Source organism: Phyllopteryx taeniolatus, chromosome 10, assembly GCF_024500385.1.
Source record: "Phyllopteryx taeniolatus isolate TA_2022b chromosome 10, UOR_Ptae_1.2, whole genome shotgun sequence".
In the NCBI taxonomy this organism is placed as follows: Eukaryota; Metazoa; Chordata; class Actinopteri; order Syngnathiformes; family Syngnathidae; genus Phyllopteryx; species Phyllopteryx taeniolatus.
Genome location: NC_084511.1, coordinates 5,469,460 through 5,493,937, shown reverse-complemented (window position 1 = coordinate 5,493,937; position 24,478 = coordinate 5,469,460). Strand labels below are relative to the sequence as shown.

General features: G+C 44.0%; 2 protein-coding genes across 11 annotated transcripts in view; one reads left to right on the top strand and one right to left on the bottom strand.

Annotated features, from left to right (window-relative positions):
- Positions 1–29: 29 nt before the first annotated feature.
- Positions 30–10,781, bottom strand: wfs1b (Wolfram syndrome 1b (wolframin)). Of its 2 annotated transcripts, XM_061788725.1 has the most exons (10): positions 10,558–10,781; positions 9,273–9,584; positions 6,859–6,935; positions 6,610–6,754; positions 6,363–6,536; positions 4,419–4,499; positions 4,118–4,275; positions 3,806–4,042; positions 3,606–3,724; positions 30–3,368 (listed from the first exon to the last, which is right to left on the bottom strand). In XM_061788725.1, exons 2-10 carry the CDS (start codon positions 9,580–9,582, stop codon positions 1,829–1,831), a joined length of 2,841 nt encoding a protein of 946 aa, XP_061644709.1. In that variant the 5' UTR covers positions 9,583–9,584; positions 10,558–10,781; the 3' UTR covers positions 30–1,828. The 2 variants fall into 2 exon arrangements, with proteins under 2 accessions (XP_061644709.1, XP_061644708.1); XM_061788724.1 differs by having other exon boundaries at positions 3,806–4,275.
- A 6,962-nt stretch (positions 10,782–17,743) lies between these two features.
- The window catches only part of jakmip1 (janus kinase and microtubule interacting protein 1), a 39,182-nt gene continuing 32,447 nt past the window's right edge, over positions 17,744–24,478 (top strand). For 5 of the 9 annotated variants that reach the window (XM_061788732.1, XM_061788730.1, XM_061788727.1 and 2 more), the window contains exon 1: positions 17,744–18,105. The gene's annotated coding sequence lies outside the window, so the exon portion shown is untranslated. The remainder of the gene's footprint in view (positions 18,106–24,478) is intronic. The other 4 variants (XM_061788733.1, XM_061788735.1, XM_061788734.1 and 1 more) reach the window with 1 other exon arrangement.

Sequence of the window (24,478 nt, the reverse complement as noted above, 5' to 3'; positions counted from 1 at the left end):
GGGGCAATAAAGATTTCAACAATCGCATCCATTGTTACCAAAATGCCCTGTATTGGTGCGTTTATTCTTTCTGTAGGCTTGGACACTACCTCATGTTGCAAAACAATATATTATTTACATCCAAATATCTTTATAACCCCACTCACTCCGAATTTAAAGCACATGCTAATAAGGATATTTCAATAGTCCAAAAATAAAACAAAAATACACAACTCTATATTTTAATGAGTTCATCAAATTCTAATCAGGGTTACTCAATTATTGGTAAAGCTTGACAATTATTGGTAAAGCTTGACAATTCTTTGTGTACTTAATACAAGGTGTTTTCTCTCATTTTTATGGGTCACAAGAAAACTTCTGCTCCCAATTTAAACCTCACGCAGGGGCTGATAACATTTGATTCCTGCACAGCAGGTTCATAAACACAGATGCAGGAGGAACAGAAGGCAGAATAAATAACTGGAATAATAACTTTTGAAATGAAAAGGATCCCAGAAATATTTAGTGTATTTAAAATGTGATGAAGGCACTTGAAAACAACTTGCCAATGTTCCCATCACATGACAGTGTGGCAACAAAGTCATTTTCAGCTGTCCACAAATGGGTTGAAATACATTGTGCAGTGAGCATGTTTGTTTATCTTACAAAGGATGAAAACTTGTTCACCAAAAGTAAGCGCAAATACAGAGACTTTGGTGGTGTCTTACTTTTAGTGTTCACCTTTGAAAACATGGGAAACACTACTCACAAAAGTTTTCCAGGTGAAAATTTCAGGATGAACTTAAAATGCACTATAACCTAAATTTGACCTCCTGTAAGCATTTGAATGCACTTCCAACAATTCAATGTTTCAATACTTTTTGCACAAATTGCTGAATCCCACAGGTTTATAACTGTCTATAGGTTCCACAATATGGCGGCAAAGCACTACATGAAGCTCAATTTACTTCAACATAGTTCCTTGGCACCAAGATACCACAAGATGCCAGCGAAGCACTACCCAAACTTCTTAACTCACTTCAACATAGTGGTGCCTTGAGATAAGAGTTTAATTCGCTCATTGACCGCACTCGTATCGCAAAACACTCTTATCTGAAATCTTTCCCCATTGATATGAATGTAAATGCAAGTATTCTGTTCCAGCAGCTCAAAGACCAAACAAAATGTGTTTTGTCCGAAGAAAAACTGCACCTAACAGTATTTTTATTGTATAAAAACGCACAGTAATTACATTTGCTATCCATATAACCTGCAAAAACGTGAGCACAAAACGACTGTACCTAATGTACTGTCTTCCTTCTCCTGTGGGGTCAAGTTGGCAGTTGGCAAACCCAACTTAATGCTGCATTACTGCTCCCAACTGATATTGTCCATCCACTGCAAGGAAACCAGTGTCAATTGATGGTTGCCCAATGTTGTGAAATGTGCTGCCGTCATCTAATTTTGGAGGTCTGAAGAGAATTCGTATCTAAACGTTGCTTTTATCTCAAGACAAAACATGAGTCAAGGCACTCACATCTCAAGGCACTACTGTAGTTCCTAGGCAAAATGATGGCTGTAATGTTTATATATTACAAATGGGCTTTGGCATCAGTACCAACACAGCAAGCTTTTCAGGGAATAATGGAGGAGGATATGGAAAAAAAAAAAAACAACAACAACACACAAATAGGAGAATCCAGGAGTAGCGAATATGTGGAGGAACACTGCAGTGCATTTTAGCTTCATTCTGAAATTTCACCCAAAGCTGAATATTCCTAACTTTTAGCAAGTAGTGTCTGTATTCTCAAAAAAGTTTAGTTCAAAAGCCAAAAGAATGAAGTCACACCTATGACCCTGTCACTTCTATCACAGTATCGGTTTCGGTGTCAGGGAGTTGGCGTATTCGCGCGGTCAGGAAGGGGTTGAAGAAGAAGTCGAAGCCAAACTGCAGGGCACTCTGGACCGTGCGCCTCCAGTCGTGTTCGATCTTGTACTGTCTGCTGCTGGGCAGGCGGGCATTGCCGCATGACAAGCAGTGAATGGCTTTCAGCTCGAAAACAGGCCACTTGGAGCCCAGACGTCCCTCTAGAATGGTGCTGAACTCTACCATGCTTCCCGTGTTCAAGTGCAACAGCACTGACTTGAACTCGTTGCTGGCGCGCAGGACGATGTCCTTGGTGGCGTCTTCGTCCTCCACGACAGTCCCGTTCTTGGTCTTCCTCTCTTGCGGCATGCCCATGGTGACTTCGAACTTGTAGCGGTCAAAGCACTTCACGTGGCATTCGTGCTTGGTGAGTTGTTTGAGTTTACAGAGGGGGTCTTGGAGCAGCGGGGACAGGAAAGGGTGAGGGCCCACCGGCGGGGTTTGCGTCCTGTCGCACGCAGGATACGGCTGACCGTACAGACAACGCATCCAATTCCCAACGAACACAGGAAGCAGGTTGATGACAGACTGCGCCCCGTTCTCGATATCTGTCACACGCACGTATTTGAAGCGTCCCGTCCAGGTGACCCTGTGGCCTTCGAGGTGCGAGCAGAGGATCTGAGTTTGGGCCATGTTGGACTCCTTCCACGCCAACGGGCCGCACATGTTGCTGTACTCTGGCCACGTGAGGGTGGAGTTGTACACCTTCATGCCCTCCGACCTGTACACGTACATCCAACAGAAGAGCAGCACGGCGCTGAGCCACACCAGGATGAGTTTAACGATGCTGCTCCTAGATAGAGAGCGAAATACCACAATGGGGTTCAGGCTGAAGCGGGTCCAAAGCCTCAAAACGACCGGCACGAAGCACACGATCAGCGTGACTGCCATTTTGGTGATCTCCAGAGCGACAAACCACTGCAGGAGCTGGATGATGAGCATCGCGGCCAGGCCCAGGGAGAGAATGGGCAGGGCGAAGAGGAAGAGGAAGTAGCCTGCACAGGTTCGTATGAGGCCGATGGCGGTGGCGTTACTGAGGAACACCAAGCAGAGTTCACACCACGTGAAGCAAACCAGATACGGCACCAGGCACAGGTAAGTCCCCTTGAAGCCCCGCAACTGGGCCATGCGGAACAGGAGGTAGACCAGGTGGCCGTAAAGGGCGCATGGTACCCCAAAGTTCAGTGCCACGATGTCGCCCAGAGGCACCGAGACTAACGTCCTTCCGAAAATCCTGAGCACCCACAGTGAGTCCGGCAGCAGGTAAGCGAGGGAGCAGGCCCCCGAGAGTACTTCCGTGAGCAGAGCTCTGCGGGCAAACAACTTGGCGGAGGCGTGGAGGCTGAGGAAGGCTGTGACGGTGAAGAAGAGAGCCACCGCGGCCAGCTCGGAGCACGGGATCCACGACTTGTCGGCCACCGGGAAGGAGAACACTACGAAGACCACGGAGAGCAAGAAGTATCTGAGGTAAAAAAATAAAAAAAATAAAAAAGTATTTTCTTGTCAATCCACTAAAACAGGTGAATATCCTGAAAAATCAGTACAAATTACAATGTAATGTGATTACATTTCACAGTACATTTTTCTTAATGGTAGCCCTTTATTCTGAGGTTCACAGTCTAATAAAATACAATAAAAACAACAGCAAGAGCTGAGCTCATCAATCAGTCATTCCATAATTGAAATAAGCTATCCTTACAAATAGGGCTCCAAGTGTGTCCATCCAAAGTTGGTCTCGGCTTGTTCCACATCGAGACCAGGCTCAAAGTGAGTCAGCAGGTCGGTCAGAGCCCGGACGTTTTCCCAAGCTTTGGAATTCTATCAGGGGGGAAAGGATGTGTAGAGATGTGTTTTGACTCCACAGATGAGTAGGCCTCAAGTCGGAAATGATGGTCTGACCTGGAATACCCGCAGTGTGCAGATGACCATGGAGAAGAAGGAGAGGTGGAAAACCAGCAGAGGAATGAGGAAGAGGAAGAACTCTATGGTAAGGTTGGAGATGATGAAGAAGAAGATGAGCGCATTGACGTGGTGCGTGGGGATGAGGGCGCTGAGCCACTGCATGCCCGCCCGCGACGCCCAGTCGATGAGGTGCTCCTTGATCTCCAGCAGAGCGTGAAGCGGGAACTTCAGCAGCTGGTGACGGGACAGACACAGAGAAGTCGGGTCACTGTCGTGCGAGTTTTCCATCCCCGACTGTGATGCGCCTACCTTTTGGTGTAGGGGCAGCTCATCTGGATTCCTCACCACCACGTCGTCGACATCGTCGTCGCTCCCTGACATGCCCGCCACTGCGGGGGGCGGCACCATTCCCTGAGCGTACTTCTTTGTCATCTCGACAAATTCATCCATCCCGACGTCAGAGATGGCTGCACAAACCACCCAAACCGTGTATTACTGCTGAATACCTTGTTTATAATATTTGCAAGTTAAATTATCTACTATCTATCTATGGGCTCTCATTCTGTGGTTTCAGCAGAGCCTAAATAGTCATATTGGCGATCCGCCTTACACTCGCTGGTCACCATTGCCTCCAGAACTCTCCTCTGTTTCTTAGCAGAGCTGTTCAGTGGGCCTTGAGAGACTCGTTTGTCTGGAAAGGGAGGAAAATAGCACAACAGGGTCAAAATCACCCCTATGAACGCATTATGTTTGATAGAAGTGTAAACAAATCTCAATCTAATAAGAGCTGTATTAAATTGATCTAATATTGTATAGCTCTAATAGATATCGATGCTTCGTCCTGATTAACACTGTCAGAGTGGTGGACTGCACAGTAACCTAGTGGTTAGCACACCTGCCTCACACCTGTAAAGTACTGGGTTTGAATCTCCGCTCAGACCCTCCTGTATGGAGTTTGCATGTTCCTTCTGTGCTGTTTTCTCCGGGTTCTCCGGTTTCCTCCCACATTCCAAAAATATGCATGTCAGGTTAATTAAAGACCTTAAATTGTCCATGGGTGTGAACGTGAATAGTACATGCCTCTCACCCAAAGTCAGCTCACCTACACCAAAAATTAGGACAAGCAGTATAGAAAATGGATGGATGGATGGATGTCACAGCGTTAACAATTTGTTTATAATTGTGGTTGCCGTTTTCAGTGGTGCAAAACTGCACTGCCTCATACTGAGAACCGTTTGTTATATTTTCACCCTCTCGTGTAGCCGAATAAGATAACCGACATCCCTCAGCTCTGCTCTTATATTGGGTCTCCTATTAGAGCAGGGGTGGCCAACCCGCGGCTCGCGAGCCTCATGCGGCTCTTTAACTAGTTTCATGCGGCTCTTCAGGAGCTGTAACATGACATGCGTCAAAAATTCTTGGCTGGCGCTGTCATTCACTCCCCTACAGCTAGATGGCACACTGACCATGTAAGCCTGTTTGAGTGACGTCAAACGAGCGACGAGAGAATCTTTGGTGTGACATCATTTGTGTTGTAAACAATTTCCGACAAGTTACCTCTTGAAATGGCAGGGAAAAAAAGCACATCCAAACGAAAATATGAAGAAGAACACAGGACGTTTTTGCCAGAGTGGGAGAGTTTATATTTTTTTGTTAAACGTAATGGCAAGCCGATCTGCCTTATATGTCACGCAGCATTAGCGCATTTCAAAGCTTCAAATCTTCAGCTCACTCCACCCTAACATCGAACAGGAATTTCCAAAAGGGACTGAACTTCGCAAGAACAAGTTGGTCGCTTTGAAAAGCAGGTGCAGTTTTTCAAAAAAATTACAAAACACTCAGAGACCGTAACGCTTGCATCATATCAGCTGGCTTGGAAGCCAGACTGTTTGAAAGCCCCGCTCGTCACAGATGAGGCTGCGGCTGAGTTGGAGATGATCGACCTTTGTGAGGAGGATCAACTGAAAACTGTTTTAAGGGAAGGGACCGTTGAGTTCTGGAAAAGTGTGCCAATTGAAAAATACCCCAACATCAAACGAGCTGCGCTTAAGATACTGTCCATGTTTGGGTCAACGTACGTCTGCGAGTCTGTGTTTTCTACCCTGAAACATGTGAAATCAAAGCATCGATCTCTTCTGACTGACACTCATTTGAAAGAATTGCTTAGAGTGGCAACAACAGAATACAAGCCAGATTTGAAGAGGATTGTTCAAGATAAGGAATGCCAGAAGTCTCACTAAGCAGCATAGTAAGAGAAAGATGTTATTGAAAATTATTCTTTTATTGTTTGTGGACTTGCTTGAACTGAGAGTTTGTGTGTGTGAGACAAAATGTTAACTGTTGAAAATTACTGATATTATCATGTTGGTGTGGTTATTTTCATTAGATCTGGCTGAGCAGAGGTCTGTGTATGCGTGCATACATGATTAAAAGATGATGTTCATGTGTACCCGTGTATGTGGCTCTTTGCAGTAACACAGGAAAAAAAGTGGCTCTTAGTCTCTGACTAGTTGGCCACCCCTGTATTAGAGCAACTATACTACTCACATCATACCTTGATCTATGCGAACGTGTTCCACGTTCTCCAGCATCTCTGAAACAGTCACCGACCTCTTCCTTTCAGGGTTCAACTTCCAGTACATGAGCAGAGCCGCTTTCCGAACTCCCCTTTCGAAACGAGTTTCTGTGCACAGCTTCTTCACTTCCTCATAGTTCTCGAGAGTGATGCCTGGAAATCGGGACACACCGTACACGTCAGCACGTTGCTAACTGAATACCGTGATTGCAGAGGACATGAATACCTTCCCTGGAGAATAAGCACTGTTGCAGCAGCTTCACGGCATCCTTGCGGCCCTGTTTAGCAGCCTGGACCAGCCAGGTGACCGCGGTGCAGTTGTTCAGCTCCTCGTCTCTCTCTTGGGCCAGAGCCAGGAAGAAGCGGCCCATCTGGACGGTCACGCGACACAAGGACACTTTAGCTGTCCCGCGGCCGGACCCTTCTCATTAACATGTCCCCGGCACAGTGAGGCCACCATCTGGTTGACACTGACCTTGGTCTGCGCTTTAGCGTCACCCGTCTTTGCTCTCTCGGCCACTTCCTCAAGATTGGCCTCCTCGTCTGGCTCCTCTGAAAGGAGATGCAATATTATTATGTTATCATAATAAATCAAATAAATAATAATAATGTTACCTTGTAAACCACATTTACATTTGGACCAAAAATACATATACAGTGGTGTCTTTACTTACGAGTCTAATTTATTCGGTGATCACGCTCGTAACTCAAAACACATGTACCTCAAATAATCTTTCCCCACTGAAATCAATGGAAATGCCATGAATCTAATTTAGCCCCACATTGTTCTTCTTCCTCAGTGTGCACCTTGGCCTACAGAGGGCAGTAGAATACAAACTTACAGACATGCACAAAGAAGTGTTTCACAACTGAGTCACAGAGGCTAAAGAATATATGCCTGTGAGTATTGTTATATTGTTTGTCTACATGTATTTCTGCACCGTGTGTGTTCAAAAATCCGTTGCCTCAACATCAATGCTACTTTCATTAGCCCATCTGTGGCGTTTTTCATTGTACGTTAGCATTAAGGTAGCAGACTTTGGCATAAGGCAAAGTTATGTGGTTGGTTTAATTACACAACGTACAAACTTCAACTGGGAATGGCAATTAACTGTTTGAAGTAAGCAACTGAAAAAATATCGGTCAAGTGACAGCTCGTATCTCAAAAAACTTGTAAGTAAGGGTGCCACTGTATATAAAATTTCTGACATTCGAAAACAACTTCCAGAAGGACCTTAATTGAATGTCTGACAAATGGTTTCCATAGAATATAACTGCCTATACTATGATGCAAATGTGCTTACCTCCCGACCACCATGCCCCCCTGTTTGAATGTTTCTGTTTGTCATAACTTCTTTTTACACTGGAGACTGTTGAAGAAATGAGATGTAGGCCACAACTGTGACACAATCAACTTTAACGCCTTCTCATGAAAGTCAAGACACTGTGTTTTAATCTTAACAGTGGTAAACTTATATTTACACTTGTACGACAGTTAAGAATGTTCAAATCTTACTTATAACGTCATTGCCTATATGGTTAACGAAAGCTTTATGATAGCCACAGCCCTGGAACATGTATCGTAATTTCTTGTGTATAATGCGCACCCATGTATAATGCGCGCCCCCAAAGTTGACCTCAAAATTCTGGAAAAGCCCTTCTACCTATGTAGAATGCATTTTTACAATGCATGATTTTGCTTCTACCCATATGATCAAAACGAAGTATTTTTTCAAGGAATTATTCTAAAGTTAAGCACTTTATTTGAACATGTAATACTTCCTCACAGCCTTACTTTTATTTAGTAAATGAGAAAACACAATTGTGCTCATATGTTTGATTACCCAGGCAGAATTTGTAAGATGTGTACAATTATTTAAAGAAAACATGAAGGGCTAGGCGAAACACATTTAATTTTATTTTAATGGGATTCAAATTAAACTGTCAAGCATTTCAGAAAAGCATTATCATTAAACAAAACATAACCATAAGAGAAATTAATGATGGTTGTAGTTCAGTCATATTTAAGAAAAAACAATATTTCACAAATTCTGACAAGGTATGTAAACTTTTGAGCACAACTGTACATACAGTATATGCAGTCATACGTACCCCTGTCATATTGGAATGAAAGTGTAGGCTACACCTTTTTTGTAACGAATGAAAGTGTACACCTTTTTCATAACCTCTAGGTGGCAGTGACATTGGAATGAAAGTGTACAGCTTTTTCATAACCTCTAGATGGCGGCATACATTTATAAAATCCATCCATCCATTTTCTGAGCCGCTTCTCCTCACTAGGGTCACGGGCGTGCTAGAGCCTATCCCAGCAGTCATCGGGCAGGAGGCGGGGTACAACCTGAACTGGTTGCCAGCCAATCGCAGGGCACATAGAAACAAACAACCATTCGTACTCACAGTCATGCCTACGGGCAATTTAGAGTCTCCAATTAATGCATGTTTTTGGGATGTGGGAGGAAACCGGAGTGCCCGGAGAAAACCCACGCAGGCACGGGGAGAACATGCAAACTCCACACAGGCGGGGCCGGGGATTGAACCCGGGTCCTCAGAACTGTGAGGCTGACGCTCTAACCAGTCGGCCACCGTGCCGCCCATTTATAAAACGTGAAAGCTTTTTCATTTCCCCCTATACCCATGTATAATGCGCACTATTAACTTTTGCCAATTGTTTTTTGGGGGGGAATGCGCATTATACACAAGAAATTAAGGTATGTGTACAGCAGACCACTCTAAATGGAGCTTATGGTTAACAGAGTATTACTTTACGCAAATAGTTCTTTTTTGTTTTTCCTCTGAAGACAAATGACGAAGCAGGAATGACACTGACCATTTCACACAGGGCAGAAGCTACATTGACAAGACTGTCACCTGGTTCAGGCGTGGTAGGAACTGCGGCTCCAGATGACGTTCCAGCAGTAGCAGAGGAAGCCGCATTGAGCTGAGCTCTTCCCAGGTGAGAGGGGCTTCTGACGGACGAGCGGAGTGGCGAAGCTGTCGGCGTGGGGAGCGAAGAGGAGCGGGAATAAAGACGTGGCGCCGGCTGAGATGAGGTTGTCGAGGAGGACGGCGGCGGCGGCATTGCGAGTTTCGGACAAGATTGTGGAGAGGGAGGGCCTGTCCTCGCAGCGGCAGGAGGAGAAGGACTGGGGTTTGGGATGCCTGATGGTGAGGTTTCCATAGCTGAGAAGAACACAAAAAAGTGAGGACCATCAGAACTACAAGTAACAACTTTACAGTTCTGAGATGCATCGTTTTGAATCTCGGTTCCAGTCGTCCTCCGCGGAGTTTGTGTTTTCTTCCAGGTACTCCCAGTACCAAATACCATGCATATTAGTTTGATGGAAGATTGCCCATAGGTGTGAATGTGAGGGTGAAATAATGGTTGTTTGTTTATATGTGCCTTGTGATTGACTGGCGACCAGTCCAGGGTGTCCTGTTCCTTAACCTGAAATCGGCTGGGATAGGCTCCTGCTCACCCGTGACCCTAATGAGGACAAGCGCAATAGAAAATGGATGGATGAAGGTTCCAGTTGTCTTTCAACTCCAAGCCATAGATGACACACTTGGTCTTTAAAATGATTATTTGATATTGTTGATAACAATATTATTTCACAATATTTCCAGGTGAATCTACTGTATAATCTAGCAACATGACTCATATATTTTATTTATTTTATTTTTTTAATCAAAAGACTATCCTGTATTTGTATTGGTCTACAGAGCTTCGACTGCATCTCTTTAGTTCTTAGGGTAAACTATGAACGATGTCGCGTTCACCATCCATTTGCCACATCTAGCATGTACTGTATTACATCGCTCTGTTCCATCTCTACAGTCTGCAATCTGTTATAGAGTGGAATGCTAAATCGAGAAGGTGACATCCCTCAAAGTTCCTAATGTGGAACCCTGCTTTGTCCTTTTGGGAATCCCCCCTCTCGAAGCTCCAAACGACCTCGATTCAAATTAACGGGTGGAGTGAACCTGGAAGCGCTTCAATGGTTTCTAGCCCGAGAGTCCCTTTATGACTAAGTGATAAAAACCGAACACGCATGTTATAACACTGTTCATGTGTATCAGAGGTTGAGTGTTTTTTTTTGCTAATGCTAGTGTACTTCTGCAATATGATCGCACCGTTATTGTAGATTCGGCTCACCTTTATAAGCTTGTCGAGGGCGTCCGTATATATGACAGGCTCCCTGAAGAAGAAAAAAATTGAACTTTTTAAGAAGTGTCCCTCTTTTTCACACAATGTCCCGAGTCATTTTCTCCATTCGTTTTACAAGAACCTCTGTCCATGAAGAGACCTGTCCTCTACAGAATACGTTGCCACACGCCAAAGCGACTGCACGCAAGTCTAAACAGCTGGTTCCGGCTTCATTTAAGAACTGTCTTATGATTGGACAGGTAAAAACCTACGCTTGCGTCAACGGATTTGATTGGCTACAACAACAGGAAGTTTACAGTTGGCATCTCAGGCGAAGCAATCGATCGTGGATTTAAAGAAAAAACATTTTATTCTGCTGCGATTATTAATTTTAATATCTGACTGTACAAAAAAAACATCACAAAATAATTTGTCGGACTATTTTGTTGAGCGTATTTTGAGCTTTTGTTGAGGAGATTGTCGTGATTTTTGCGTAGCATGTTTTACCAGAAGATGGAAGCATTGCTTTCATTTAAAAATACAAACATTTAACTCAATCGTTCTACTGTTCCTGTTATTTTAGTCATTAGGTATGTAAACTACAATATTATATATAGAATGGAAATATTTTGTAAATGGTTTTCATTTTTTTTTTTCTAGGACCTGTGATTGAGACCCCCTGATCATACTTCATAGTTCGTACTAGTATGATCTACCCACATAGAGCAGGGATCACAAACCAAAGGCATGAAAAAGGTGATCCCAAAAAAAAAAAAACCTTGTAGGGGAGGTCTGGCGGGATTCCCCGGGCCCCCGCAGAGAATGTTTTGGATTTTAACATAAATTAAGCAATCTGGAAGACTCTCAAGAGTACAATAAGGCAAAATTAAAACAAAATTATTCACGCGGAAAAAACATTTATTTATACCGCTCCAGTAGATGTTCATGTACAAATTTAAGATTAAAATTAAATTTGCCTCATTTCCTTGCTTTTTGTGTTTTGGCCTCCAAAGTGAGCCAGGCCCATCTCCACCTGCACCTGATGCCTGCTTCAAGCTGTACCACATGAATAGCATCCTCCTCTAAGCACTCATTCTGGAAAAGAATTGACTAAAATCATTGTCTGTTTCACTTCATTTTTAATGATGTCCACCAACGGGTTCGGGGATTGCCGCTACGACAGGCACCGACCACCTTACGGCCACCGCTCCGGTCGGCCACCTCAGCAATGGAGGCACGGAACATGGCCCACTCGGACTCGATGTCCCCCGCCTCCCCCGGAACATGAGCAAAGTTCTGTCGGAGGTGGGAGTTGAAACTCCTTCTGACAGGGAATTCTGCCAGACGTTCCCAGCAGATCCTCACAATACGTTTGGGCCAGCCACGTCGGACCGGCATCTTCCCCCACCATCGGAGCCAACTCACCACCAGGTGGTGATCAGTTGACAGCTCCGCCTCTCTCTTTACCTGAGTGTCCAAGACATGCGGCCGCAAGTCCGATGACACGACCACAGAGTCGATCATCGAACTGCAACCTAGGGTGTCCTGGTGCCAAGTGCGCGTGTGGACACCCTTATGCTTGAACATGGTGTTCGATATGGACAATCCGTGACGAGCACAGAAGTCCAATAACAGAACACCGCTCGGGTTCTGATCGGGGGGGCTGTTCCTCCCAATCACGCCCTTCCAGGTCTCACTGTCATTGCCCACGTGAGCATTGAAGTCCCCCAGCAGAACAATGGAGTCCCCAGCGGGAGCGCTCTCCAGCACCCGCTCCAAGGACTCCAAAAAGGGTGGGTACTCTGAACTGGTGTTTGGTGCATAGGCACAAACAACAGTCAGGACCCGTCCCCCCACCCAAAGGCGGAGGGAGCCTACCCTCTCGTCGACATGGGTGAACCCCAACGTACAGGTGCCGAGCCGGGGAGCAATAAGTATACCCACACCTGCTCGGCGCCTCTCACCGTGGGCAACTCCAGAGTGGAAGAGAGTCCAATCCCTCTCGAGAGGACTGGTACCAGAGCCCAAGTTGTGCGTGGAGCCGAGTCTGACTATATCTAGTCGGAACTTCTCGACCTCACACACCAGCTCGGGCTCCTTCCCTGCCAGAGAGGTGACATTCCACGTCCGTAGAGCCAGCTTCTGTAGCCGGGGATCGGATCGCCAAGGTCCCCGCCTTCGGCCACCGCCCAGCTCGCACTGCACCCGACCCCTATGGCCCCTCCCACAGGTGGTGAGCCCATGGGAAGGGGGACCCACGTTACCCTTTCGGGCTGTGCCCAGCCGGGCCCCATGGATGCAGGCCCAGCCACCAGGCGCTCTCCTTCGAGCCCCACCACCAGGCCTGGCTCCAGAGGGGGGCCCCGGTGACCCGCGTCCGGGCAAGGGAAACCTGAGTCCATAATTTGTCTTCTTCATAAGGGGTCTTTGAGCCGTGCTTTGTCTGGTCCCTCACCTAGGACCTGTTTGCCATGGGTGGCCCTGCCAGGGGCATAAAGCCCCAGACAACTTAGCTCCTAGGATCATTGGGACACATAAACCCCTCCACCACGATAAGGTGACGGCTCAAGGAGGGGTCATTCTAATATGCTTGACTGAATTTCATGTGATGCAATTACTTGTGATACTCACACCACACTTTGAGAATCACTACTACAGAGAACTGCAACATGAAAAACTTCAGATAGTACCTCCAAAGTTGAAAAATTTCTGGTTTGACTTGGTCCCAGGAGGCAGTGTTAGCACATCTGCCTCACAGTGACTCTTGTGACTTCAGCTACCTACCATAGTCCAAAAACATGTATGTTAGGGTACTGAAGACTAAATTGGTAGGTCTGAATGTGTGTGTGAATAATTATTTGTCAATTTGTGCTCTGTGATTGACTGGCCGCCAGTCCAAGGTGTACCTCACCTCTCGTCCAAAGTCAGCTGGTATTGGCTCCATCTTACCCACAACCCTAATGAGGATGAACACAACAGAAAATGCATGGATGGCTGGGTCATTGCCTCCACCTGACATTGAGGTTTTTTTATTTACTTGTCTTCATGTTTTCATATCTGTGTGTACATGTTAGTACATAGAGGGCTCTAGTTGTTATAGACAGACTTACTGTAAATGTAACTAAATTACATTAAGGCCCTCAACTACAAAGTGTCCCAAACGTCACTATACACTTCCTCATTTCTATTTCGTTTCAGCTATACTTCAGACAGACATGAGGCCATCAGCATTTGACAGCTTATGCTTTGCAGTTTTTGTAAGCATATCATTCGCTTACCCATGGCTCACCAATTGACACAGTTGACCCGTGTTCCAAAACTGCCGCTTGCCAAGAAGTCCAGCACCAGTAGAAGTGTAATGGCCATCACACTGCTTCAACGCGTAGCACAATTTACCCTATCCATGCCATGTTTCTCGAAACAGGATCTTTTCTTGACAAACCACGCAGCAGTAAGCCCACTACTAAGACTACTGATGAAAACACCGAACTCTTGGAGCAGGCATTCACACAAAGCCAGAGAAAGTCTATCCAGAGGGTTGCACTGGACCTGAGCATCAACCAGAACTCATAGCAGCGGATGCTTCAGAGTGATAACACTTTACCCGTACCGACCTCCGGTTGTTCAAAGGCTTCAAGCGGAAGATTATGTTGTTCAACAACCTGAAGCGTAAATTGTACTACGTGTTGGAGGAGCGTGATGGCCATAAAGCGCCTCAAACTGGTGCTGAACTGCAGTCCAGGACATAAAAATGTCCTCCTGGGTGGCGGTTTTGAAGTGCTGTTCCACTGTCAATTGGTGCGCCTTAGGGAATGATAGGCTTACAAAAACCTGTCAAATCATGATGCCCTCACATTTGTCTGAATGATACCTGAAAGTAAATAGAAAAAAGGAAGTGTATAGTGACTTTTGGGACACCCGGTATTGTACTACAGGTTCCCTGCAGGGGAACCTGTAATCCCTAAATCAACTTCACAAATTTAATGACTCACTCTCACAGGGAACTAGACTCGAGAAGGAAGAGGTATGGGCAGTAACCATAACAACCAGAACTTTGTGAACACACAGTAGTGAAGATGGTTCCATCAATATGGTAGGCCAGTATGTATTCTGAGGCACATTGACACTTGGCACATTGTCTTTTTTGAAGAGTATAATTTCAAGTGGTATGTAAAACAAATTTTTTGAAAAGTGTACAAAACTCAAAAGCAAAAAGAGTGTCTCCCTTGCGACCCTTTTTACTGTAACGTGGGGTTGTCATGCAGCTTTGTTTATATTATGTTTTTGGGAATGGACATGGAACATACTACTCAATGTTTTAGAGACTCACAGTGGTGAGTCATGCGCAGGATAATTACCCTCAGCTGAACGGGGATGTGGTCTTACACAGTCAAGAACTAGGTCTCTTTTAGATCATTTTTGTCAGCAAGTATTGTTTTATTGTTTGAAAGTTCCAGGTGTGTATGTTTTTTTACTAGGCCCTATGGATTATAGTACTGTATATCTTTAATGCATTCCTCATTTGATTTCCTAGTCCCCACTGAATACCAAATGTCATTAGGATACCTTTAATCTGCCTGACGTCATGAATATGTTAAGCTTATTATGGCCAGCTCTTGTGGAAACCGTCTGCAGCCCTCACATTCCAAGGAGGTGGAAAATAGGCTTACTAACATATTACCAAAGAGAGGAATCAGATTTTTTCCACTGACGATATGTGTGTTTGAGGCCATGGTTTTGATAGTTCAATCTTGCCGCATATTTCGTTATTCTTTATTTCAGGAGTGTGACATGCATGAATCGTAAAATGCAACAACAGCCTTTGAAAGCTGTAATGGAAAGGGCATGTTTATCGGAGCCTCAAAATAGCAGGAAACCATAAAATTACCTCGGGCAAAACAATCAACCAAGTTACTCATTACCGCTCTGACACACATTTGCTCTCTGAGTCAATACTTGGCCAAAGCAAGCCAACCTTCTCTGACTTCCACCTCAGTGATTTTCACCTCAGGCCTCCATGTGGGTTGACCTCAGCATAAATGTAAATGCAACATACTCCAACATTACACAGTGAGGCTAACATATGAATGACACAAGTTGTGCAATCAGGATGGGAAATGATGTCCAGTGGTCATCAGATCATCTTCCCCTAAGTGGGCTCTTGCACTTCCTGTTGCCCCGCAACGATCGGGCGCATATGCTTGTGAGTGGCAGACATACAGACACCAGTGTGAGGCTAGCAGAGACGAGCAGCGGTGCGAAAGTAATGAATCCCGGGAATCTGGGTCACTCTTTCTGCATGCACTTTTATGTTACATGAATTCATTTACTATTATTTGTCTAGTAAAAAGAGAGACTGCGGAATCTTGACGCTCTGTCTTCATCGGTTTATCACTCTCGTGGTTGAGGATGGAGTTGAAAGTGATGCAATATTTGATCATTACTGCACGGTGATGATGATAATGTCTGATGGCAGCAGAAGTGTCTGCATGTGCTATTAACAAACAGCCAGCATTGCACAACCAAATGAGATCCAATTTAAATAATAATAATAATAATAAATACATAAATAAATAAAAAGGCTGCATTAAAAGTTGGTGTAAGGTGCTCAGGACACATTATGTATCATCTTTATGGCACCACATAAGCATATGCACAACAATTGATGATGGAAATGGTATTGACACATTCAAAAAGGTGGGGTCCATCCTGGACCACAAATCAAACGTCAACAAGACAATGTGCTGTTTGGTATAAATGGTACCGACACAGAATGGGGGGACAAAGCCGACCTGGCAAGTTTCAGCCTTTGAAGGTAGTTTAACATGTTTTGTGTGTCACCTTTTCATATAAATAACACAGACACAGAATGATGGGATAAAGTCCATCCATCCATATTCTGAACCCCTTCTCCACACTAGGGTCGCGGGCGTGCTGGAGCCTATCCCAGCTATCTTCATGTGAGGGGCGGGGTACACCCTGAAGTGGTCACCAGCCAATCGCAGGGCACACAGAAACAAACAACCATTCACACGCACATTCACACCTTCGGGCAATTTAGAGTCTTCCATCAACCTACCATGCATTTTTGGCAACTGGTTAGAGCGTCAGCCTCACAGTTCTTAGGACCGGGGTTCAATCCCCGCCCTCGCCTGTGTGGAGTTTGCATGTTCTCCCCGTGCTTGCGTGGGTTTTCTCCGGGCACGCCGGTTTCCTCCCACATCCCAAAAACATGCATGGTAGGTTAATTGACAACTCTAAATTGCCCATAGGTGTGACTGTGAGTGCGAATGGTTGTTTGTTTGTATGTGCCCTGCGATTGGCTGGCAACCAGTTCAGGCTGTACCCCGCCTCCTGCCCGATAATAACTGGTATAGGCTCCAGCACGCCCGCGACCCCAGTGAGGAGAAGCGGTTCAGAAAATGTTATGGATGGAATAAATTTTTAAGTACAGTCAGTTGTATTTAACTTTTTGGAACAGTAAATACATTAGCATTTAATCCTGAAAAACTCTTTGTAAACATGTATTAGAGTACGATTTTTTACTTTTATGTGCAATACATTATCATGAAATCATTAATGAAGTAGCTTTTTATATTATGTTTACTTTAATGTTTTGTGCATAATGTTACAGTGGCTTACATTAATACAGATATACTTTTTAGGAATAAAACTGCTGCCCTGTTTATGATGAACTCATAGGTCTACGGCATTAGTGTATTTTAATGCTGGTCATTATGGTGATGTTTGGAGAGCTAAATATTTTTTTAGGTGGTATTTGGCATTAAAAAAAATTTGAAATCCACTGTTCTATAGACAGCAGTGATGTTTTTTCCCGCATTTAGATGTGTTAGTCAACAGGCTTTTCTGGACCATTTAGAATCTCAGAATGGTGCCAATAGATAAAAGGTGTTAATAATAATAATAATTATTATTATTATTATGAAGAGGAGGAGTTAGTGTCGTCGTATTTCGGCAAAGGAAGTGTCGAAAGTGTTAGTCAAATAAAATTAAGTCAGAGCAGCTCTTCTAATATGTTAGTGCAGTAGTTGTCAGTTTGGTCACTGTGGGCTATGCAAATTCATTAAAATGTCTTTATAGCAAGCAAAACATAATGACACAATATCTCAAATATATAAAGTGGCTTTATTCAAGCCGTAAAACCTGATGACATCACCGCCCTCACCGGCGTTGTCGTTCTTGAACACGCAGTCAGGTGTCGCGCTTCTATCACTGTATCGGCGACGCCCGCCCCACTTCCTCCATCTCATCGAGACACTTTTATTTCTTCTTTTTTTTAACGTACGCGCGTGGACGTGGGAACACACTGGGGACTGCTGGCGTCGCTGTACTCTCTCTCCCCCGCAGTGAGGGGGACAAGTAGCATTTTAGCTAGCGGCTGATAAAACCGCCCCGGCGCGCTGTGGATGTAAAAATGAACCAACCCACCCGCGTGAAGCGGACCTTGTGTTAAATTTTGCTGAGCGGTTTCAAGGTGTCGAATGAGGAGAGCTTCCCCCACGCTGAAGCCTGCAGATCACTGGACGTCTAATTCAGGTGCGTGTAGCCCCTCTGATGCTTGACAAGTTGTCGGTGGACGCTTCTTGTGTTGGCTGCTCGCGGGGGGGGGGGGGACAGTGAAGCCGTCAAGGGGATCTGCAATTGGGATCGGATAGCCGCACAGGAGTGTACTTGACACCGCCAACGTATCAAACACACACCATTGCACCCTGGAGCTGTTGCCGTCCCGCGGCAGTATAATCATGCTTAATGATGAGGTTTCATCTTTAATATCCAAGCCTGTCTGCGCTCTCTTCCGCTGCCATTTCCTGTGCAGTGCAGTGCAGTCATGCCACCCCCACGCATAGTGAGGACACTGTATGACATGACAAGGTTCACGCAAATGATTGCATGCATTTCACGAACACATCAACAGGAGACCTTGCAGGCACCAAGGACAGCCGACCTGTATGGAGTCTGTCGGTGCTGCAGCTGCTGCAGACTCAAGCATTTCTCTCCGTGGGGCGTGGTGGATGTCAGTGGCAGACTTTAATCTCCTAGTTTGACTGCCTTTCTGACCTCTGCTATGGAAGCGTTCTGGGCATTTAGTCCATATCCTTGATATCCAGGTTAAGGTCCATGTAATAGTACAGGCAGTTTCCTTAATAGTAACACAATTGTCCAATTACTGTGCATAAGGGGTGTCAAACTCATTTTTGTCACGGGCCACATCATAGTTATGGCTTCCCTCGGAGGGCCGTTATGACTGTGAACCCATATAAAGGAATTATCACCTCATGTAACGACAAATTGATGAATAACTACTTTTAAAATCAGAAGCCTATAAAACATTTTTTCAACGAGTACATTTCTTTTCAAAGAGGGTTTGGTAACAAAAAAAATCCTTGCGATATCTCAACGTTATTACAATAGAACACAATTAGCAATTTTGATTTGCTTTCGCGGGCCACATAAAAGGATTTGGCGTGCCAGATCTGGCCCCCGGGCTACCAGTTTGACACCAGTGTCCTAGCGCATACTCTTACATGGACTTTAAAGTGGATATCAAGGATATCGAATCCTTGATACCGATATTTATGGGAATGTGTTTGAGCATTTTTCCCAATACCCTTTATCCAGATTAAAAGTTCCATGCCATAACGGTCACATTTCCCCTCCTGTTTTATGCATAACATGGGTCAAGAGGAGTCTGTGACCTGGTTTAAGGTTGACATCTATGCGGTTTGTCAATTGTGTGCCACGTCCGATGAAAGGCAAAAGGCAGCAAAGCCGATAAGTTTCAGGTGTCATGAACTTGTGATTAGACTTTACACCGATTTTATCGGCCTTATCGGTATCGGACGATAATTAGCATTTTATGCTGATCGGCTGATCGGCTTTAATGTCATAATTCGCCGATCCGATCAATGACAGACATTTACTCCGCGTCGCCATCGTGCACAGTATATTTGTATCCAAAAGCTAGTTTATTTTTAGCCTTGTCGCGTGTCTTTTGGCCTAGTCCTGTAAATATCTGACGGCCAATAAAGTTATTTAGGAAAAAAAAAACATGTCGGCGGTGTGGAATAGACAACACGTCTGAGACAGACAACACGTAATGCCGGATAGACTACAAAGCAAATTTGCTCTTTCAAGATTGCACTATGTCAGACTACTGCAATAAAATCTTGTATTCCGATACCACCGCATCCCGTTTGTTATGATCATTGGGCTTTATCTTGTCAACTCTAATGGGACCGGATACACTCGTTACCGTGGCGACGACAACAAGAGTGGGTCGCGCCGACTATATTATAAGGACAAAATGGGGAAAAACGTGTTGGTGGTCACCGGTCCTCAGGACAGGAGAAGATGTTCGTTTAAGGCTTGCTTGGGGTATGTTCACATACTTTTAATACGATACGGCTCGCAAGCAGGCAACAAAAACGTTATGTAGCCTAGCAAGCGAGTGATAGCACGAACGGTTGGACGTGAACATGCCGCCGTTCTGTCGAATCATGCTCTAAAGTTTCGGTGTGGGTGAAGTCATTTAATTAAAAATAAAGTAACTTAATTACAGTAAGTTAGCACCCATTATTTCTGTCATGTAATGTTGGTTTGACCTGACTGATTAGAATACACGATCTGACTAGAGCAGTGATTTCCAACCTTTATGGAGCCAAGGAACATATTTTACAATTGAAAAATCTCACGGCACACCAACAAACAAAATTGTCACAAAAAGTGGATACATTAATTACTGTAATTACTTCCTGCCATCTAATAGAAGACCATTAATTTGTTCTGTCTGTCACTATGCCTCACTGGGATAAATAGAGGACCAAAGATACATTATTTATTGTAAATATAATGTTTTTAGCAATTAAGTACACAAGTATATACAGTAAATGAACAGGTCATTTAAATAGACACATTCCTCCATCTTGTGATCGGATCGGTTATCGGCCCCAAAAATCCTGATCGTGTAAAGCCAACTTGTGATGTACTTTGTAGTCAGCCTAATCGTTATTCATGTACCTGCCCTCTTGTTCGTGGCTGCCACCCACCCACTCCACTCACCTCAGCTTAGGAACATGGCTAAACAGCAACACATTATGCAAATCTAAAAAAATTACTTTGCATGATCTGCCAACCTCAGAGGAGTTGAGGAATACATGGCTTCAATTTATTTTTGGAGAAATTCCTTGGCATTTCAGAACCAGAATTGTCCTGTGTTCGGGCCCATTTTGTGAAGGGTGACTCCACGGAGTATAGCAAAACCCAGCTGTAAGTACTTTTATGTACACAAGGAAATCATATTCTAAAAGTAAAGTACTATATCACATCACCAGCACATTTGGACGACACTAGCATGAAGAGTCAACGTAATCTTCTGCAACAAGTACTGTTGCTATTGGTATCCAGTCATATTAAGGCAATCTCTCCCCCACAGGATGAATAATTAATAATCTAATAAACAAGCAATCATTGAATGAAAGTCCTCTCCTGAGCACCGGTGACCCAACACACGTTTTTCCCCATTTTAATCTTACAACCCCAATTCCAATGAAGTTGGGACGTTGTGTTAAACATAAATAAAAACAGAATACAATGGTTTGCAAATGATCATGTTCAACCTATATTTAATTGAATACACTACAAAGACAAGATATTTAATGTTCAAACTGAAAAACGTTATTGTTTTTAGCAAATAATCATAAACGTAGAATTTTATGGCTGCAACAGCTGGGACAGGTGGCAAAAAAGACTGAGAAAGTTGAGGACTACTCGTCAAACACCCGTTTGGAACATCCCACAGGTGAACAGGCTAATTGGGAACAGGTGGGTGCCACGATTGGGTATAAAAGGAGCTTCCCTGAATTGCTCAGTCATTCACAAGCAAAGATGGGGCGAGGTTCACCTCTTTGTGAACAAGTGCGTGAGAAAATAGTCGAACAGTTTAAGGACAATGTTCCTCAATGTACAATTGCAAGGAATTTAGGGATTTCATCATCTACGAGCCACAATATCATCAAAAGGTTCAGAGAATCTGGAGAAATCACTGCATGGAAGCGGCAAGGCCGAAAACCAACAATGAATGCCCGTGACCTTCGATCCCTCTGGCGGCACTGCATCAAAAACCGACATCAATGTGTAAAGGATATCACCACATGGGCTCAGGAACACTTCAGAAAACCAATTTCAGTAAATACAGTTCGGCGCTACATCCGTAAGTGCAACTTGAAACTCTACTATGCAAAGCAAAAGCCATTTATCAACAACACCCAGAAACGCCGCCGGCTTCTCTGGGCTCGAGCTCATCTAAGATGGACTGATGCAAAGTGGAAACATTTTCTATGGTCTGACGAGTACGCATTTCAAATTGTTTTTGGAAATTGTGGACGTCGTGTCCTCCGGGCCAAAGAGGAAAAGAACCATCCGTACTGTTAGGGACGCAAAGTTCAAAAGCCAACATCTGTGATGTTATGGGGCTGTGTTGGTCGCAATGGCATGGGTAACTTACACATCTGTGAAGGCACCATTAATGCTGAAAGGTACATACAGGTTTTGGAGAAACATGCTGCCATCCAAGCAATGTCTTTTTCATGGACGCCCCTGCTTATTTCAGCAAGACAGTGCCAAACCACATTTTGCACATGCTACAACAGCGTGGCATCGTAGTAAAAGAGTGCGGGTACTAGACTGGCCTGCCTGCAGTCCAGACCTGTCTCCCATTGAAAATGTGTGACGCATTATGAAGCGTAAAATACAAACAACAGAGACTGTTGAACAGCTGAAATAATTCCACCAACAAAGCTTCAACAATTAGTATCCTCAGTTCCCAAACGTCTATTGAATGTTGTTAAAAGAAAAGGTGATGTAACACAGTGGTAAACATGACCCTGTCCCAGCTTTTTTGGAACGTGTTGCAGCCATAAAATTCTAAGTTAATGATTTGTTAAAAGCAATACATTTGATCAGATTGAACATTAAATATCTTGTCTTTGTAGCGTATTCAATTAAATATAGGTTGAATATGATTTGCAAATCACTGTATTCTTTTTATTTATGTTTAACACAACGTCCCAACTTCATTGGAATTGGGGTTGTACAAACGCACCGTGCGATCCATTATTGTTGTCGTCGCCATGGTAACAAGTGTATCCGGTCACATTTGAGTTGACAAGATGAAGCCCAGTGATCGTAAAAAACGTGATGCGGTGCTATCGGAATACAAGATTTTATTGCAGTAGTCTGACGCAGTGCAATGGTGAAAGACCAAATTTGTCTTGTAGTCTGATCCACGCATTGCATGTTGTCTGTCCCACAACGCTGATATGTTTTTTTTAAGGTAACTTTATTGGTGATCAGATATTTACAGTACTATGTCAAAAGACACGCAACAAGGCTAAAGATTAACTACCTTTTGGATTCGAATGTACTGTACATGACGGCGACGTGGAGTAAATGTTTTTTGCGGAGCTGATCAATGACTTCATTGATCGGATCGGCGAATTATGACCTTAAAGCCGATCGGCATTAAATGCTAATTATCGGCCGATACCGATAAGGCCGATCATATCGGTGTAAAGTCTAATAAAGGGCATCCTGGGTTTTTCCAACGCAAATTATCTTGCAAAACTGATAAAAGGACATCAAATATTATTAAAAACAAAAAATAGGTGTGGCATGGGACCTTTAAAGTCCATGTACTGTACGCTCTTTGTCCTCACTAATTCAGCACACTAGTAAAATGACTAGGGCGCACTACTCAAACAAATGTTTTACTAATAAAAAACAATTTCCAAACTACCTTCCACTACTGTATGACATTTCTGCACGGTAGTAGGACAACTTCGGTATACTAGTAGAACAACTTCATGTTACTAGTGAGGTGCAGTGGTACACCAAAAACAGTTTGGTACGTTTCTTGGTTTTAACTTCGTGGTTCGGTTCTGTTTTTGTGTTAACAGGGGCAGATGATCATTTCTATGGCTAGTTTTAAACAGAAGTCAAGGAAATATATTGGCAAACTTTCACGGGCTGTTTAAAATGACGTGGAACGCTGGATCTAGCCTGCAGGCTTTAGATTGACACGTGTTAAAGCAATAATAGTAATATGTTGTCAAATCTGATCAGTGTTATGCTTAGCAACCATACAATTTTCTGTCCCTTCCACTGTCCTCTCCTCTGCCTGACCTAATCTCCTCTTCTTATTCTTAATTCACGATTAGGCACAGCTATCAGCGTAATCCCAGTAGACTCTACTCGCAGGATTCTTGTTTAGGTGCAGCTGCACACCTGGTATTCCTCACTGTCAGAGAAGTATTAATTAACCATATGTTTAGTAATATGGTTGTAGTTTACAGTGGTGGTAAACTGCACTGTATCACATTCAGAGCTGTTTACGATGTTTTGTTTAGCTACTCCAGTTACAATAAAGATGTAAATAGCAATTACAATTAAACCTTTACAAGCACCAATGAACGTCCCCTTTTTCATGGTGAATACTTTGAAACAAACATCAAACTTTTTCACCATCGTCCACCCACTTAAGATCAGGAAGGCAAAACCCAATATTGTGCCACTATACTGTTGTGTACAGCCGAGTATACTTTCTTTGCAACACAAACTGGTAACGCATCCTTTTTTGTATGGTGAAAAAGCTACAGCAGACAAGGAGAACACCATACTGATTGTTTAGTGGCATAAGAAAAAGGACCTGCTGCACTTTGTAAAGGGAGGATCACTGCCAGTGCCAAGACACACACACACACACACAGCGATGCACTCATGCATTAACACACCTAAAGAAGGAGCAGCCTCAACAAGGGTCGATCAGAAGAACGTGAAATGTGGTTAACTACTTTTAAAAATCAGCTCACACAATCTTTATTTAAAGTTAGGACTGAGCGTTTCACCGATTTTT